Source organism: Manacus candei, unplaced genomic scaffold, assembly GCF_025592945.1.
Source record: "Manacus candei isolate 608988 ecotype Guabito, Panama unplaced genomic scaffold, ASM2559294v1 h1tg000034l, whole genome shotgun sequence".
In the NCBI taxonomy this organism is placed as follows: domain Eukaryota; kingdom Metazoa; phylum Chordata; class Aves; order Passeriformes; family Pipridae; genus Manacus; species Manacus candei.
The window spans coordinates 4,918,557-4,938,468 of NW_026138082.1; the positions used below are offsets into that span (position 1 = coordinate 4,918,557).

At 37.2% G+C, this 19,912-nt stretch overlaps 1 protein-coding gene across 4 annotated transcripts in view; it reads right to left on the reverse strand.

Annotated features, from left to right (window-relative positions):
• The window catches only part of LAMA2 (laminin subunit alpha 2), a 357,383-nt gene that overhangs the window by 35,836 nt on the left and 301,635 nt on the right, over positions 1-19,912 (reverse strand). For all 4 annotated transcript variants that reach the window (XM_051792082.1, XM_051792081.1, XM_051792084.1 and 1 more), the window contains 6 exons: positions 18,845-18,961; positions 15,378-15,560; positions 12,849-13,003; positions 11,113-11,256; positions 10,083-10,216; positions 2,757-2,916 (listed from right to left, as the gene is read on the reverse strand). In XM_051792082.1, the coding sequence (XP_051648042.1) occupies positions 2,757-2,916; positions 10,083-10,216; positions 11,113-11,256; positions 12,849-13,003; positions 15,378-15,560; positions 18,845-18,961 (893 nt within the window). The remainder of the gene's footprint in view (positions 1-2,756; positions 2,917-10,082; positions 10,217-11,112; positions 11,257-12,848; positions 13,004-15,377; positions 15,561-18,844; positions 18,962-19,912) is intronic.

Sequence of the window (19,912 nt, forward strand, 5' to 3'; positions counted from 1 at the left end):
CCAGCTAGCACTGGGGCTCCAACATGTCTGAAACGGTGGCACTCAGCGGTGGGGTGGCTTCATTCAGGCCACGATAGTCCACAGTCAGTCTCCATTCTCCATCAGACTTACGCACAGGCCAGCTGGGGCTGTTGAAGGGTGAGTTGGTCTTGCTACCAATCCTTGGCTCTCCAGCTCACAAATCATCTTATGAACAGGGATCACAGAGTCTCGCTTTGTTCCGTACTGCCAACGATGCTCAGTTGAAGTGGCAATTGGCACTTGTTGTTCCTCAGCCTTCAACAATCCCACAGCAGAAGGGTTCTCTGAGTGGCCCAGTAACAAATTCAATTGCTTAGCTGCCTCTGTCTCCACACCAGCTGTTCCAAAAGCCCACCTATGTCCCTTTGGGTCTTTGAAATACCCGTTCCTGAGGTAGTCAATGCCCAGGATACATGGGGCATCTGGACCAGCCACAATGGGGTGTTTCTGCCAGTCTTTCCTGGTCAAGCTCACCTCAGCTTCCAACACAGTCAACTCTTGAGACCCTCCGGTCGCCCCAGAAATGGAAATAGTCTCTGGTCCCACATGTCCTGATGGCATTAACGTGCATTGAGTGTCAGTGTCAACCAAAACCTGGAATTCTTGTGCCAGGTCATCGGATCCACACAGTCCAATAGACACGGTTCTCCTGATTCCAAAAGAGAACTACGGGGCCAGAATTTTTCAGCCACTGGCACCAATTTACAAACTTAACAGCAGCCACAATAGAAATTCTACTTAATGCTCAAAACCCTAGAAATGGAGCAGACTGTCCAAGCTAAAAGACTAAGTGTGAACTCAACTGTTACACCTGTAAAGTTCATGCTGAACTTTGGATACAGAAAAAAGTGCAGGTAGCAAAGCAATTAAACCCCATGTCACATCAGAACTCATTAAGCTAGGGTCACGCACACACGTGCTTATGAGATCATAACATGGTACCATAATGAAGGTAGTAATATTTGACAGCACACAGAGTACTCAGATCAAAATTCTCTTTCTAAAAATACCTTGTTTCATTTAAATTTCACTTCGTCAGTATGAGCTGATTAAAAATCTATACACTTAGCTATTTGAGGTAGACAAGCACCTGCTGCTTTACATACAGCAATTACAAATATTAAGATCTTGCAAGAGAACATGAAGTGCAATTTGAAAATACTCAAAGAAAAGTATGACTTAAAAAAATTATTGTGCTATTGATATTTCCCAGGGTAATTGGAAAGGTTTTGATTAACAACAAGTATGAACTTAACGTCAGTTTTGAGAAATCCATGATAACTAAGTATCATAGTCATCTACTCAAGTCAGATGAAAGATGTCTGTAAAAACTGAAAATGAACCTTCTTATTGAAAACACTGCAAAGATGCACGTAAAAAGGGATGTGGACAAAACCACAGGACAAATCTAAAGCACTCCAAATCCCAATAATATGAAAAAGCAGATTCAAAGATTTAAGATGTATCGGTGATCTTGATTAAATGTCCACAAAGCTTTATAGTTTTAGAAAAGTCTCAGTTAAGGTCTTAATTTTTTAAGCCTGACAACTGTACCACATGATGACAGAAATTCCCAAAACCATGACGTTATAATTTATCTTTTAATTCACACACTGCATTTGAACAAAATAAATCTGATAGTGTTTAAAACCCTAAATTGCAAATATACTAGTCATATCAAACTTACAATAGACTGCTTTCCTACCTCTCCCCTTGTCCTTATTTACCTGGAAGAAAAAAGAATTCAGGAGGCTTTTCCTGACTAGGATAAAAAATACTTGGAGAACTTACTGAGGTTGAAAACAGTTGTTCTGACATCAGGGGTTTTCATTTCAAATTTTTGTATATGGTGTTATTTTAACTCTTGAGGACAGATACAAATTTTAGAGTAAAAAAAATTCTTTGAGTTCACTCTTAGAGAAAGTCTAAATTTTAGCTTTTTTTTAATGGTAAAATATTGACCAGGAAAAAAATAGTCAATTTAAATTGTTTTGTAATGAAAGCCACTGGAAAATAAGTGCTAGTTAGCTTTTATTGGAGAACATTTTTTTTAAAGATTTCCATACATTCTATTTGGTATAAATCTTCTATTCACTTCTATTCACTCCCTTTAAATTTAACAATGTAGAAGAAGTCACCAGAAGAATGAACAGGCAAAACCAAGAGAAAATAGATCAAGGGTCTGATGCAGGTAGCAGTTAAAAAGAAGGGTAGTACAAGGGAGGAAATTGGAATAAAAATTAAGAAAATAAAGCAGAAATACCAGAAGTAGACTGCAAAGGAGAAAGTGATATGATGGATATATGATGAAGAAAAAAACCTGAATGCAAAGGAAAATATGTTGTTATATTGTTAGAAGACCAGAAATGTATGGAAACAGAAATGAGTTCCTGTCACAATGATACTGAAAGCCTGTCAGAGCAGCAGTATGTTCAAGGTAAAGCATCAAGCTAACCAGCAGGAATTAGTTGCTTGAGCTAAACTCTGCATTAATACAGCCAGCCATAGGACCTCTGATTAGAAGTTAGCAGCATGGGCAGTGAAATCTCAGGTCTGTGCACCTAGGTGTATGCAAATCCCAAAAATCTTTCTAGAGTGCAGGTGTACTACTTGCTATTAAAGCACCTACTACAATGATGTCAGCATATTAAAATTTACTATTTCTATTTTAAGCAATAACAAAACTTGTCCATATAAGCAGCCAGTTAATACACTATTACCAGACAAGACATTACCTTAATTTTTTCAGTTAAACCACCAACAAACAGCACGGCATTGACATCTACATCCAGAATGGTATATCCAGGTGGAGAGACAGCACTGAATGTGGCTGGCACAATGCTGGCTTTAGGACCATCCAGAGCTCGCACTGATATTGTGCCATTTTTCCCAGTCCTAGAGATTTAAAAACAATAATATAAGCATAAAAAGTCAGTAGTTACACCAAACATAGGAAAAGTCCATTTTATATGGTATCTTTTAACAGAGGCATGAATTAGTGATCTGATTATACTCCATTTTGATACAAATGAGCAGACTAATATGCCTGCATAAGTTAAAGACATGATTACAGAACCAGACTTTTTTCTCACCTGAATGTCCTTTTTGAACAAAATTCACTATACACATGGAGCTTGACTAAAAAAAAGAAATTGCATTTTTTTAATTACTGTGATGAAATTAGTGTAAAGTAGTTGTTTCTTGACATAACAAATGTTGCAGGTAAGGTTCCAAATGAAATTTCTGAATTTCATGAGGTTTATTAGATTATATTTGAATTGAAATGAATGATCATGTGATAAAGTGCTTCAGTTTCCTTCACTGTGATGTACAGAGTTTGCATTTTTTGCAGTGGAGCTCTCTGGTTGCTTATCAAATAGGCACAAAACCCATTACAATTAAGAACGTTTCTGCACAGTCGTCTATGAATCACATCAAATACTGATGGTAACAACAGCAAGCACAGACTTTGCCATTTGTTAACAGTTTCTGAATCAGTTTGTTTTCTACTTCTTAGGTTATATTAATGTAGTAACTGGCACAGAAAGAGTTTGCTGACATGTATTTACAACAGAAGGAATATACTGTGGAAAGATGATTCCTCCTAGTCTTTCAGATATATAGAAAGGTATTTCAAAGGAAACTTGAATAATTTTGAATCCTTTGCAATAAATTGCTTAATATTACTTTAGCTTACAGCAGTATGGATAGTAGCTTTTCACAGAAAGGTGACTACTTAACAGAAGTAAGCTATTAGGTACTTTTAGTCACACTTTAAATGAGTGTTTTGTCCCAAACAGATGGATCATAATCAACACACATAATTTATGGGGCCATAATACGATTGTAGAAATAAGCGTGGAATACGACCTAAATCTTGTCATGAAGTATTTAGTATGTTTAGTAATGTGGTAAAGGTATAGTGGGGAGATGAGGCAGAGGGTCATCAAATATTGTGGATTTACAGATAACTTTGGAAATTGCTACTTTATCTCATTTTTAATAGGATGCTGGATTTCCCATGATGACTGTCATGTTGATTTGGAAATTCCTAACATGTATGTCAGGTCTTGAAATGTAACTAGCACTGAAACACACAGCATGGATACCATTGGGACTTTGCTAACTTACACGTTTCATACTTAATGTAGAAAAGCACCATTTAAAACAAAACTCTCTTTTTTTCCATAACAGCTTACAAAGAGTGTATACCTATCAAGATGACTATCAATTTTTTTAGATTACATGTGATATTTTACTGGCTACCTGATTAGACTCTAAAAATTAATCAGTGCCTATTCTCAAGCTAGACAAAATGGTGATTTTTCTCAGAAAAAAAATTTATATCTATATTTGTGAAAAAAGTTTCTAAGGAAAGAAAGAAATACAATTAAATATAGTTTATAAAATTCACCAAAAGAATTCCATATATAGCTTTTCTAGATAAAAAGTTACATGCCCATCCCATCAAGATACTGCCAAGTCCCAACCAGAAAGGTAAAAAAAAATTCCTTTGATTTTCTAAAATCCTGAACTTTGTTGCATGCAAAGATGCAAAATTCCTTTTTGCCTAATTAGAAAACAAAAAAACAAATCCAAAACTAACATGACTGGCTTGGAATGTTGAAATAAGAAGCAAACTAAAAGTTAAATAAATCTTTACTTCAAGAAGTGCTTACATGTAGAGCACAGCAAGGAAAACTACAGAACTTAGGCTATTGAATAAGCTAAATGAAGACACTGACATCCTGTATTTAGGGAATTCCTTGATTTAGAATAGAGAGTGATAAGATCTCCTCCAAGCCTCCTTTTCTCTAGGCTAAACAATCCCAGCTCCCTCAGCGCTCCTCACAGAACTTATGTTCCAGACCCTTTCTCAGCTCCATTGCCCTTCTCTGGACACACTCCAGCATCTCAATGTCTTTCCTGTAGTGAGGGGCCCAGAATGGAAAACGGGATTCGAGATGTGGCCTCAGCAGTGCTGAGTACAGGGGGATGATCACTTTGATTATCCTCCTGGTCACACTATTGCTGATAAAGGTCAGGATGTCATTGGCCTTCTTGGCCATGTGGGCACACTGCTGGCTCATGTTCAACCATTGCTGACCAGCATCCCCAGGTCCTCCTCCAAGGGGTAGCTTTCCAGCCACTCTGCCCCCAGCCTGTAGTGCAGGACCAGGCACTTGGCCTCATACAGTTGGACTCAGCCCATCAATCCAGCCTGTCCAGATCCCTCTGCAGCACCTTCCTGCCCTCCAGCAGATCAACACTCCCACCCAAATTGGTGTTATCTAAAAACTGACTGAGGGTGGCTGTGATCCCCTTGTCCAGGTCGTTGATGAAGATGTTAAATAGAACTGACTCCAACAGTGACCATGGGGATCACCACTTGTGACCAGCCATCAGCTGGATGTAACTCCATTCACCATCAGTCTCTGGACTCAGCCATCCACACAGTTTTTGAACCAGCAAACAGTGCACCTACCCAAGCCCTGAGCAGCCAGTTTCTCCAGGAGAACATTGTGGGAAACGGTGTTGAAGGCTTTGCTCAAGTCTAGGTGGACAACATCCATAGCTTTTCCCTTATCCACTAAGCGGGTCACCTTTTCATAGAAGGAGATCAGGTTGGTCAAGCAGGACCTGCCTTTTGTAGACCCACGCTGGCTGGGCCTGATCCCCTGGTTGTCCTGTGCGTGTCGTGTGATTGCTCTCAAGATGATCTGCTCTAAGACCTTCCCTGGCACCAAGGTCAGACTGACAGCCCTGTCATCCCCTGAATCCTCTTTCTGACCCTTCTTATAGATGGGTATCACATTTACCAACTTTCAGTCACCTGGGATGTCCCCAGTTGAACAGGACTTCTGGTAAATGATTGAAAGTGGCCTGGTGAGATCTTCTGCCAGCTCCCTCAGTTGTCTTGGGTGAATCCCATTCCCATGGCCTTGTGTGCGTCTAAGTTGCAACTGGTTTATTACAGAAGGTTTATTGATGTGAAGCCCTTTAAAGGATAAAAGTTTTCAATGTAATAACTGTCAAAAGACAAAGTTACTAAAAACCTTTTTAAAACTGTGAAAATCTGATGCTTTCTGAAAGTTACTGGCAAGTAACTTTCTGAAAGTTCCAGTCTATATTGTGCTGAAATCAGGATTCCAGTTTAAAAACATTCAAGTGCAATAATGCAAAAGTCACTGAGCAGACTGACACATTTTAGGGTGTCTAATAATTCACAAATAGTATGCATGTCTTTCATCTTCAAACAGACTGAAATGCTAACAATGGAGTCTCTGCCATAAATAATTCTCTCTTATTTATGGAGGACAATGGAGCTTAAAGGAAGATCCTGGCTAACTTGACAGCAAAAAGACATTTCTATCCTGTGCATGACAAGTCATCAGGTTAGAAGATATTGTTCTAGTGATAGTCAGTTCTGTAAAACTGGAGGATTACAGAAGATGTACCAGCACTGTGTGGCTGACATGCAAAAAGGCACTGATTAGGGCACTAAATTGGGAGGAGCTGTTGACTCCCTCAAGAGCAGGGAGGCCCTGAACAGAGACCTTAAAAAATCAGAAATGGGCAATTGCCAACTGTATGAAGTCTAACAAGGGCAAGTTTCTGCACCTGGGATGGGGCACTCCTGGTTGTGTGTACCGACTGGGGAACAAGAGGCTGGAGAGCAGCACTGTGGAAAGGGACCTGAGAGTCCTGGTCAACAGCAAGTTGAATATAAGTCAGCAGTGCCCTGGCAGCCAGGAGAGCCAACTGTGTCCTGGGGACAGGGAAAGCACAGCCAGCTGGTGGAAGGAGGAGTTTGTCCTACTCTACTCTGCTCTGGTGTGGCCTCACCTTGAACATTGTGTACAGTTTTGGGCACCACATTATAAAAAAGACATTAAGCTATTGGAGACCAGCCAAAGAAGGGCCACAAGGATGGTGAAGGGTCTGGAGGGGAAGGCGTAGGAGGAGCAGCTGAGGTCACTTGGTCTGTTCAGCCTGGAGAAGAGGAGACTGAGGGAAGATCTCATTGCAGTCTTCAACATCCTCATGAGGGGAAGCAGAGGGGCAAGTAGCAATCTCTTCACTCTTGTGACCAGTGACAGAACTCGAGGAAATGGCATGAAGCTGAGTCGGGGGAGGTTTAGGTTAGATATCAGGGAAAAGTTTTTTTACCCAGAGGGTAGTTGAGCACTGGAACAGGTTCTCCACAGAAGTGGTCACAGAAACAAGCCTGTCTAAGTTCAAGAAGCATTTGGGCAATGCTCTCAGGCACAGAGTGATTCTTGGGGTGACTTCATGATCCTTGCGGGTCCCTTCCAGCTCAGCATATTCTATGATTCCATGAAAAAATTATGTAATATCATACAAGCAGTGTTTGCTCTTTAGGAGATGCATGAGGTAAATGAGATGACTTTTGCAAGTAATCAACATTAGATTACAAAACACCATGTAGAAACCTCTGCTCCCTGACCCCTTGAAAGCACAGAAAAACTTCACTGAAAAACATGGCTTAGAAATGCTACAGTAGTTTAAGACTGAATTCTTGCTGAGCTACACTGGATGTGTCTAAAGTGAACTTGTGATTCAAGCATCCTTTGTCCTCAAAGGAAGGGCACTGCTTAAACTCTGTCATAAACAATCAAAACAATGGTAATACTTAAATTACAGTCGATTAAAATCAAAACTAATCAGGTTCTGCTCCTAATTGAGGCCTGCTGAATTGAAGTGACATTGCTTTACTGATCTAGTGAGTCTCAAAAATATTCTCTCATCCATTTGACTGTCTCACAAAAATGACATTATCTGCATGTTGTAAATCTCCTTTAAATTATTTTGTCACATACTGTTATGCCAGATTTTCCTTTGTTAATTGAAACTTTGATTGATTGCAGTTCTTGATGCCAATTAGATTTGCCTCTGTAAGCAGGTAACTCTGTAAGTGACATTTGTTAGACTCCTGTACCAACAAAGTATAGGGAATTCCTTTATTTATTCCTATAGGACTAAATAAATTTTACTTCAATTCCATTAAAAAGAATTCAAAATATTTCCTTTCTAACCTCTGCATATACAATAAAATGCAAAGGATCAGTGTGCTTTAAATGAAAAGGTGATGAAAATTAAAAGTGTCCCTGGAAAACAGATGCAGTTATTATCAATTTAGCCTTAAATAACTGGAAATTTTGGTGCAGGCGTCAACTGAACACCTCTGAACATTACTCAACAGTCAGATTTTTCATATTTAGATTTCATTCAGAATGCTAAGTGACCTTAAGAATTTCCCAACTTCTGTGCCACCACATGTCTTTTTTGTTCAAGTCCCTTTGGGATCCTTGATTAAGAACTCTTATCAACCCATGGTGAGTTTAACACCATATCATTATTATTGTTAATGCTTGCCACCACTGAAAACTATGGCAAAATTCAGCAAGGCCAAAATTTCATCTTATGTCCACATTCTAAACACATGCCCTGCTCCAGCTATTCAGGTGGTTATGTCAGGCTGAAAAAGTCTGTGGCTGGAACTGAGCAGAAATTAAGAGAAAACGTGTGAGGCAAAGAAATGAGTAAAACTCTTCAACGGCTTATGAAGGGTGTTAGAGAAAAGCTACCAAATGGACTAAAATATTCAAAGTTGAAGACTCTTCTATAGGGTACATTTTTTGAAGTCTGCCTTAAGAATGCAAAATCAGTTCCAAGCTCATCATCTTAATCCCACAAATCCAACTAATGCCTCTGCAGTGTAATTCTCCCAAACACTGCTATGTACTTTTGATTTGTGCAGCTGTAATCGTTCTAAATAGCTGATCCAGCACTTTATTCAAAACTAATGGCAAGCACACCCTATATATCCGGAACAACCAGCTAATAGGTAATGGGCTTTTGTAGCATGCGTGAATTTTATACCATGTCCTGGCTCCATATTCTGCTGAAGCAGCTTTCTTGTAAATGAAAGCCTGGCATTACTGTGTCATGAAGCTGCTTTAGTATGCATAATATGAACTGGTGAAGATTTCAACAATTTGTATTGTACCCCAGTTTGTATTTTCCTAGCAATAAGGTTTCATTAAGCCAGCTTCTGGAGATGGTGCCATAATTTTATTTAATTCTCTGCTCGGAATGCCTGATTTCTGTGATTTCACTAAATTATTTAAACTGGATGCCATTTCCTCCTCTGAGAGCTATGCATGTAACCAAAATTAGAGTGCTTTGGTTTTTTTCTCCTTCATTCTCTCATTTTCTGACTATATTGTCTGTGCTATGCTTAGTATTCTGTGAAATTAACTGTAATGATGCAGGAGAAATTACTCAGCTTTCTATCAAATTACAATACAGATGATGTTATCTAAATTAGTGAGATCTGTTTAAGATAAAGGCTATAAAGTTATGCAATCCTTATGCTGTAATTACTACACCATATGTCATATGTTTGGTTGAGTGGAAAATATAAGCTTCAGCTAACAAATTTGGAATTTGAATATTTATGTATCTATATTTCTAAAGTTCAAAAGCATTAAACAATGGATCTCAAACTACAAAATGTATTTTATCTTTCCAGAATATTTCCTTCTCTAATTTTCATAAACTCTATCTGTTTTAAATATCTCCAGTTCGATAAGACATTTTGCCTATGGAAACAGCATTTTGAGTTGAGAATCAAGATACTGCTGTATGACAGACCACTCATTTGCAGTACTGTCTCAAGACCACAAATTCAGAAAAGATGCTCCTCTTTAAAACTCAAGGAGAAAGGTATAGTAGTTATCCATTTGAGTGCCAAAAACCTGTAACCAATTTTAAAAGGAAGCTGGTCGAAGAAGAGAATCGATAGAGTGACAGGTAAATAGAAGGGAATATAATCAGTCATAGATTCTTGATGCTAGAGGGGAACTATATGATTAAAATGAATTCTTGACACAGAACAATTCACATTTCAAAAGTAATTGTAGTGTATACACTTTTGGTACTAATGGATGTAGGTTCAAAAGCTTTCATTAAACCAAACTAGAATTTCTCATATTAGTCATTTTTTCTAAAATCTTGGAAATGAAATATATACTTACCTGGAGGCTTCAATACGGTACCAAAACCCATCATCAATCGTCAAATCTGGATATTCAACTCGTCCAACTCCAGATCCTACATCCCACAGGAAGCTCACCTTGCCTTTGCGCATCTCTATGGCCAAGAAGTCAGTCTACATGTAAAATACAAAAAGCAATCTCATACTTTAATTAAGGAAGTTTTCCAGAAACCTTCACATTTCAGGTCTAATGAGGCATGAGAAGCCCAGATATAGACACTAGAGTATGAACATTAATTCTCACAGTGATCTAAAATGATTCTCTTTTTCCTCCTTTCATTGGTTCAAACAAGGAATCTTAAGGCAAACATGGCAAATGATTTCTCTCAGTGATGAGAGAGGTGAGTAAATGACTGCCAGACTTATACAAATGTTAATATTTTACCCCTTGAGAGAGGGATTAAACTCGGAAAAATATTGTTGAAATATCCCCTGAATGGCAGAAAGATGTTGGGATACATGATGACATCTAGCCTTTTCATTTTGTATTAGGTAAATAAAATACATAGTTTAAAATGTTGGTAATAGAATACTTTTTCCACTTACTGAATTATTTTTGGTTATTCTAGAAGTTTACCTCCTACAGGCCTCATGGGAAACTGAATCAGTCACCATTGCTATGCTTGAAATTGTAGTCGACTTAAAATGACAATAAGTAGAAGCTTTGACAGATGCAATGTGATTAGCTACATCGTTCCCAAGGGAAAATGCACAACCAATTCCAAAATTACTCTAGTTACACCAAGAATTTTAAAGCTCTAATGTAGTTCATGTACGAGCCTGCTATTTCATATTTAGTTAAAATAAAGATATATGTTAAAAATTTGCTGGTCATATATTAGAAGTTTCTATATTAATACCAAAGACAGTATATGTCTAGATTATCTTAGACCCTCTACTACTGCCTTGAAGCCTCTGTGAGAAAAAAAAAGCCTTTCTCATCCTCTATATTTGTCAGTAGTCTGATCCGATCGAGCAACTCTGACATGAAAAGCAGGAGACAGACTCACAAACTTGGCACTTCCAAGGTAAAAAAGCAGATTGTCAGCAACTACAGTCTTCACATTGACAATGACGGTGTTGTATGTTCCCTTCTTTATTTCTGGTCTGTATGTGCGAATACAATTGCCTCCAGAGGACACGGACACTTTGATCTTCAAAAAAGAAGCATAGCGGAAAGAATTCAGTTCACTGCTTATTATTCCAGAATTAACTATGGATGCTTCCAACTAATTAGAAAAATATACTTTTTTTTCTTCACATTTTTTTGTTACATGTACCAAGGAGTTGCTTGGGTATGCAGAGGAGGTAGAAATGGAATTTTCTTTCTGGAATTGTTTATTAACAGGAAATAAAAGCCTTTTCTGGCATTCAGATTTGAAAGAACAAACTGTATAGACTAAAAATAGCTAGAAGATATAATGGTCTAATGCAAGCAGCAGTGGAATTCTAGCAGTACAGACAGTCTGTAAGTGGAATATACAGAAAGGAAAATAAACAGCATTCCTAAAGGAATCACAGTATATTGCTATTGGGTAGTCAGAATGATCTATTTTTCTCTTGTAATATCTTTGATTATGCCAATTTAAGACACTTTTTCACTATTATTTTTAAACCAACAGTTGTGTCTATCACTGCTTTTACATAGTCCATAATGGAGTTGGCATTCATAACTAAGTTTTATTTTCACAGCTGAGTGGTATATGCATTTGGATACATGTACTAGTTTCCTCAGGCTCTGAGCACAGATAAAAACACTTTACTGTTTGCTTTCATAATGCCAGCACAGACATAATGACAGTACAATGGTATTTCAATCCCAGCTAGACATGTTTATGCATTAGAGGAAATGCACATAATAGTATCATCTTATGCTTAGGGCAAACTTTGGTAAAAAGGAGATCCATTAGAGGACCAAATTCACAATTTCCCTATCACAGAAATGCTGAGCAGTTAATTACTTCAAAGCCTTTAGTAAAACATACCATTACTGTAGCCTATCTTTCTACTCTGTGCAAATTTCATCAAGTATATGGAATGCACTTCTTTCACAGTGTCCTAGTACCCTGTAGATTGCTTTTTTCCACTATTTTTCAAACATTTTTGAGGAAGATTTCTTAAGTACCATCTTCAAGATTTTTTTCCCTTTGTTATTTTGGTCACAAGCTGAATAACCTCACTATTAACCAGCTGATCCTCAAGTTGATAGCATTACTGAGTCAGGGAGGTGGACTCCAAACTCCCCAAATGGACAAGAGACCATTTTGAGTCCTCAACGCTGCTACTGGACAAAGAAAAATCAAAAATATGGGAAAAACAAATATACTCAGCAATTTCAATGAATTTGAGTTGGTGTCATTCTTGAGTAATGTAAGTTCTATGAAATGAAATCTAGGGCTTAATATAATTGCTGAAACAAAAAAATACATTTTTGTTTTCACAAAAAACCAATTATATTGTGACCTTTCTGTTGTACTATCATCTACAATACTTAAATAATAACCTTTTCAGATACATTCCTACAGATGTTATTAATTTAACAAGTGCAGGGTTGAAATGAAGAAACGACACAGAATGAAAATTATCAGAATATTCTCTTTTTATCTGAGAAATTATACTCCATTATTTTCTCTCTTTACTCTGTTTAGAATTAGGAAAGGTTTACACTATGGAAAAGAAATAAAAAAGTGGAAAATAAAATCCCATCAATATTCAAAAGGTCATTTTTTTGAGAAAGAGGACTTACCGAATTGGCTTGCTTCCGAGCTTGGTTTATCAGCTCTTTTATTTGAGAAATGTTTTTCCCTAAGTTATCCTGAAGTTCTTTGATTGGCTTGATTTTATCTAACAGGCGATCTGCTTCCTTTTCTAGGGTTTTAATACTGGAATCTGCATCAGCAACTTCATAAGAAAGAACAAGGCAGAGTTTTAGAGAATAGTGGCAGAGAGTAATTAGACATTGCAAAAATAAAATCCAAGAAAATTCTGCATACACAATGCTCAGATGACAGTATATGCTACTATGAGGTACACATAGACCAGGAAGCTACTTGAACAGAATAAGATAATTTCAGAATATTTAGAATCAAGTTAAAACAGCAAAAGTAGCAAAAACATGAGTTAAAGCAGGATTTTGAAGATGTAACTATGCTTCAGGTCAGGATGATACTAATGGAGAACATTTCCTGTAGTGAAATACATTTATGAATGAAATATTTGCTTTCCTCTTTTTTTTTAAACTCCAATTTTAAAGAAATATGCTAGATTAACAAAAACTGGTTAGTTTCGATTAGTAATTTCTGAAACAGTGTTAAAATGAATTTGAAATTAATTCTTGAATTAATTATAATGGGCACAAATAGAAAAAGCTTCATTCTGGTCACAAGCTTAAAATTCTGTATGTGTACTGAAAGCAGATTTAAACACAGTGGCAGTAAACTGCAGATGTTCTTTTTTTCAGGTGCACTTAATTATTTTACATGGATATTTTTGCCTCTTTTTTCTTTAAGCTTCAAATTACTTTTTTGCCTCTCAACACAAAGCTAGTGAATAATGCCTTTTTTTGACAATTCATAAGCAGATCTAATTATTACAACACTTGGCTAGAATGAGGGTGTGGGCTTTTGTGGATGACATTGAAAGGGACAAACACACATTTACCAAAAGAATGTATTTTACATGAAAATAATAGTAATAGCAATAAAAATAATGCTTAGACAAAGCAGAAATTATTGCATATCTTGTTTTTGGATCATCACCCAAACACTCATACCAAACCTTCGAGATGCTTCTCAAGGTTTCACGTAAGGTAAACTAGCTGCCAAGTTAAGTCACTTTATCTCAAAGTTTTCAAAAAGTGACTATTTAGCTATTTCAATGAATGTGAAACATAGAGCACCATGCAGAAGCTTTGGTGGTAAGCAGTGAATCATCGTTTACTGGAAAATGCACACTAAAAGCTGCAAGCAAGAAAAACGTACGTACAGATTTCTGCAGGCAAGATATGGAGACAAAGAAAAGAGAAAAAACAGAAGATAATGTAAGAGAACATTTTGAAGATCTAAACAGACATGTAAAGTAAAATAAAGGACAAGATGAGTCTATAAAAAACTTTTTATCATTTGTACTCTGCACATCTACAAAATGAGAATTCAGGGCCTGAATTTTGACACAGAAGAGAGGCTATGTCTACTTCAGCATGTAGTCATGAGTGCCAACATGTTCACTTTATACATCTGGAATGGTTTACTCTACATTACTTTAATCTCATTCTGTAATCTGAGTATCCATTAACAATTGAAGAATGGTAGAAGCGTACTTCTGGAGAACATCTTCCAGTTAAGCTTTATCTGACATGAAACAGTTTGCAAGTGTTAAGACCACTATTCAATGCAAACAAGATAAAGGTGACTGGGGACAATCAGGACATTGTACAGCATCAATTGGAAGAGGATATTTGTCCATAGAATGAGAATGAAAACCTCCTAAATTGTATGTTTTTAGGTGCCCAGCTTCATCAAGCTGACAACAAGTTGGGGAGTCCAGGGTAGCTAAGAAATTAGTCCTTCTGTAATTTTCTAAAGACACTCTGGTTTTGTGGTCAGACCTGATTGTGTAATCTGTAGGATAGGGTCTAACAATCTACCATAAAATGTGTTGTAATTTAGAATTAATCCATTATCCATCATAACCAAAGTGAAAATGCTAAAGCAATTATCACATTTGATAACAGAAACCGTGGTGGGGAAAAAAAAAAAGCAGACAAAAGCCCATTTCCAGAATCTCCTTTCTTTCTTTCTTCTTAAGCATCTTCAGTGCTCTACCAAAAATAGTAATGTATAAGAAAGAAGTCATGCATTTCTCTAAGGACTGATTATCTGATTGACTGAAGACAGGTACAGTGTGGGCTATTTTGCTTGAATCAAGTGGTGAACTGCTAGTCAGAATCTTTGATTATTCACCTCCTAAATACTTTAAAAAGTAGTCTGTGGAACAAATCTATCCATTACATTTTCATCGTGCTGACATGAGCTTTTCTTTCAACTATTAGCATTAAGATTTAAAATTCTTTTCGCAGAATCACAGAATTGTTAGTTTGTCCTTTTTCATATATAAGAAGTCCAGAAAATAGAAGTGATAGAGATTCCTTTTATCCCAGCATACTGTAGAATGCTATATGAGTGCAATTCTGGAGTGTCTCTGTTTCATTTTGAGATATGAAATGAAAACCACAAACTGAAAAAAACCCACCACTAAACAACCAAAAAGATCTTACTGTTCTTGATAGGATCCTTCACAACAGCATTTGTTTTGGCCACATCATCTGTAAGTTTACTGTAGTTGTTTTTCAAGCCCAGGAGATTCTGATTGAGGTCTTTAATTTGGGCCAGGATGTCATTTGCAGTACTGTTGGCTTGTCTTGCTTTGTCCTTCGCTGCCTGTACCTTTATAGCTGTATCTGTAGGTAGAAAAGGATAATGAAGTGATAAGTACAGAAGTTTCTTCCACACATCTTAAGAATAAACTTGGGTAAAAGTTCTACTGTGTTACGTAGTTAAACACAGTTAAACTGTGTTATATAGTTATTTGAGACTTCCTATTTCACACATAGCAAGACATTATTACTTGTAAGTTTTGACTGCAGAATCTGGCCCTTTATATCTTTTTTGGGACATCAAATGCATGCAAAGAAGAAAAAAGGTTCCAGCCCCATTTGTATGCAAAGGAAAAATAATTTTCAGGAAGTAAAATTGTATGCAATTTTTGTTGTTGCTGTTGACTCATTGGTTAACCAGTCAGATATAATATTTGATATTTAGAAATAGGAGTTTCAATCTTCTGATGTACAGAGTACAGAAATCTAACTCTGTGACAAATATTTTTGTGAATCAGGGGACCAAGGATCCATTGCCCTAGTTAATCACATACATCCATAGACATCATGGGTGACCTTGAGCAAAGCAATTAGTCTAATACTGCCCCACCTCTCTGCCTGAAAAATGGAAACCAGTGTTCTGTCTTCGGGGTGAAAACATTCAAGTTGAATGGTTTTGATTCTGCCATTGATAAATGATAAAACAGACAGCTAAATATTCAAGTAGGTACTTATTCAGATCCTGTGTAAACTGGATTGCTTTAAAACTTATCATGCAGATCAGGTGCTGTTGTCAGGCTGAGAATACTGCACATGATGGGCCAGTAGCACAGACTGTGTTTGGCTAGGGAGCAGAGATTTTCTAAATTCCCATAGATGTGAGGAAGTGAGCAGGCAGAAAATGTGGTGGACACTACAGCTTGCAAGGGAACTGATGTGAACTCCCAGCCTATTACCAAACCACGGCGGAGTCATGTTCTCTGGTTCTCTGGTTTCTTGAATCCTTGAACAAGATATATCACAGGGTCATTTCTCGTCCCTTCCTCATTGATTATTGTCCTGTCGGACAACTAATTTACTGGATTTTTTTATCCATGCCATTTATTTGCTCTGAATTTCATTCTTAATAAACATCAGCTTGTTTTGATGAGTGTCCTTGTCCCAAGAACAGGCATCCTGTAACTCTAATCTGCCAAGAGTTTAATGCATTGCTAATGATTGCATATTTCATATTTATTTTACATGTTCCATATTTAGTAATCTGTGTCCTAAGGTTAACAGGCCTTAGACATCCATTTTGTTTGACTGAGACATCTATCTGTGCACAAGAAGACAAACACTCATGTCAATATCTGTGACCAAAACCCAAGAAATGGTATACTGTGAGGACAAAATATTAAACAATTTATTTTGTGAATGACTGATTCCAAGGATTACTAAATCCAAACCAAAACTTTTCAGTTAGTTGGAATCTTAAAGCCACAAAAATGTACAACATGAATAGTAAATTGTTTTTCATGCCAAGGTTTTACTTGCAGTCTGAACCTTCTAGACCATCAGAAACCAGACAGAATATAGATTTTCCTTAGAGCCTTTCCTTAAGGCATAACTTCAGTTTATAAAGTATTCCTTGAAGAGAAAAGTCATAGCAGAATACATTGATTAAAATCTTCTTATTTTCTAAAACATTCATTCTATCATTCACTGTCCATTATAATGAAACTGCTGTAACTCCCTGTCTCTTGCTATCACAACACAATGTAGCTAACATCTGAGGACTTTGGGATTTTAATGAATATTACATTTTTTTTTGAAAAAAATGTCTATATGGAATGAAAAATGTGCATATGTGAGAGACTGAAATATTAACGGTTAATGACTCAAAAAATTGGGCACTGACAAAAGCAGCAGGTGCTTTGCTGAGACCACATTTGCAGCCTGCAGATGAAGGGGAGAAGGATGGTTTTTGAGTGCCTGGGGTGAAACCTCTGACTTGCATAAGAACAGCCCATGTGCAGTGAGGGTGCACACCCATCACTGGAAGATCATCAACAAACTGATCTTTGTTTAGCAAGAAGTTGTTTCTTGTGCCAGATAAGGGAAAAGGCCAATAAGAGGCGGATCCCTCAAGACAGGGATAATGCTTTTTATCATGCCAATGTCCTCCTTACACAGGCAAAGGCGTAAAACTCCCCCTCCCAGGATATGTATCAGGACATTTGCATGCAGGCCTGAAGGTACTCATCCCTTCTGATAAGGCATAACTGGCTCACCTATGCTGGTTTGAGAGGGCAGCTGTCATATCATAAACCATCAAAGACCTCAGACTAATTTCTGGGGCCTTCCACCAGAGGACCACACATGATCCACAGTGTTGCATCAAACACAGTAAAACTCCCCCCCTAGGAAGGTACCTGGGTATTCCCATCTGAACCTGAGTGTATATTAACCCCTTGAACTTTATGTTGTGTGGGGCTTCCTTGACCCCAGAGGGATCAAGACTGCAACCATCACTTTGGCTAACAGACATCTAAATTGCAAGGACCTAGTCTCCTGCTGAATCCACTGGTGGTGATATCTTTCCTCTCTGCTACCTACTCTTAGCTTTTCTTTATCTTTATCTCTTTTCCTTGTTTATTTTCTCCAGTGATATTTTTATACTTTTATATTGTTATATTTCTATAGTTAATAACCAAAAGGATGGCAGACCTCCTTTCCGTTGCAACTAAATTGTTCTAAAATAAACCTGCCATATATATATGTACAAACACTGGTCACTCAGTCTCAGTTACCCTGGCTTCAGGGGTGGGTTGTAACACAACAGCACTTCAGAGTCCATTGAGGAAAATTTGTTCCAGTCATAAGTATTTTAGAGCTAAAAAACATATACAACACCAAACAGTGACTGGAAACATTGAGAGTGTGGTAGAAAGGTAAGACAAAATCCAGAAAATTTCACTCTGCTTTTTCTGTAAAGTCAGTAAGTCTTATGCTTCTTTGGTTAAATTACACTGGTGAAATTATAATGGTTCATTAAACAGTAGCTTCATAAAAAGACTTTTCACATATAAACAAAAGACTGTTTTTCTCAGAGTGTATACCATATCCTGCTATCATAATTATTTTCCTTCAGAAACCTTCTTCAAACTGTAGAGCATGGTACCTTTTACCATTCAAACTGATACCACGTAACTTTTCTGTTCAGTTTTCTCTCTCACATTGCTCATCTTCATCTTATAACAACAGCCAATGGTTAAAGTAGACATAGTGTGGACACGGGCAAAGATTGACGAGATGGATGTTAAGTGATGGAAAAAGAAACAAAAGAACAGAGATGAGTCAAGTGTTGCAACACTTTTCCAACTTACCATTAGGAATGGCTGACAGCTTTCCTAAAGTTTCATTCAAAGCTCTCAGGAGATTGGTATTCTTCTCATCAGCATCTTTCAGCCTGTTCTGCATGCTGTCCAGATCATCCCCATTTTCTATAAAAAGTCCATACGATACAGAAGCTTTAACTCTTTGATTCCACTACCCTTTCTTTGCACAAAACTTAAAATGCATAATAACGAGCAAGTCATTTTTCATTAAGATATTATATTATGTAAATAAGGAAGTCCAGTAGAACTTGTTGTAGTGTTCACTGATCATCTTCTCCTGTTTCTTTAAGTTCCCTAGTTCCATGGTATTTAAATGCTTCAGTTCCTTGTACTGTTGTATATTTATCATGAGTTTTTCTAAGGCGTGCAGAGGAAAGAACTACAATCACAGATGTTATGATTTAGACAAATTCACATAATGATGGATTCAACAACTGTGATGTTAGTCACAGTTTTGATTCCTAGATTGAGCCTTCTTAAGCTGGTTGTCTAAGTTGAATGAGTTGAATGAGAGGCAAGCATGATTAGGTCAGCTAGCTGTCGTAATTTGGCCACAGCCTAGTCCTCCTGGATTTTCTCAAAGATAACCAGTGTTGACATAACATCCGAGGAAAATACAAGATCACCCTGGCACTGATCATCAATATGAGAAGAACACACTAACAACAGGTTATTATGAAACAAACATACTAAATTTTTAGGGGAAATGCCTGTCTAGTAAATAACATTCATAGCTAAGAATTTGTTCAAATCGAAGAACTAGTACAAATCAAAGGCACAGGTGTGTCATATTTGGCATATTATGGTTGAAACTGAAGTTCTCCTTCATAAGAAAGTTCCTATTCTTTATCAGTTGCTCTGAATAAAAACCATGGAGGGTCTTTTGAACAGCATCCAGCATAGCAACAATTTTTCAAACTCTCAAAAATGAGCTTCCAGCTAAGCTTTATGGTTATTGAAACAGACATTATTCCAAAATTCAGAAGTAAAGTTTGGCATAAAAAATGCTGGTTAACGTTTAAACTACTATAGTAGGGGGCATTTTTTATCATTTCT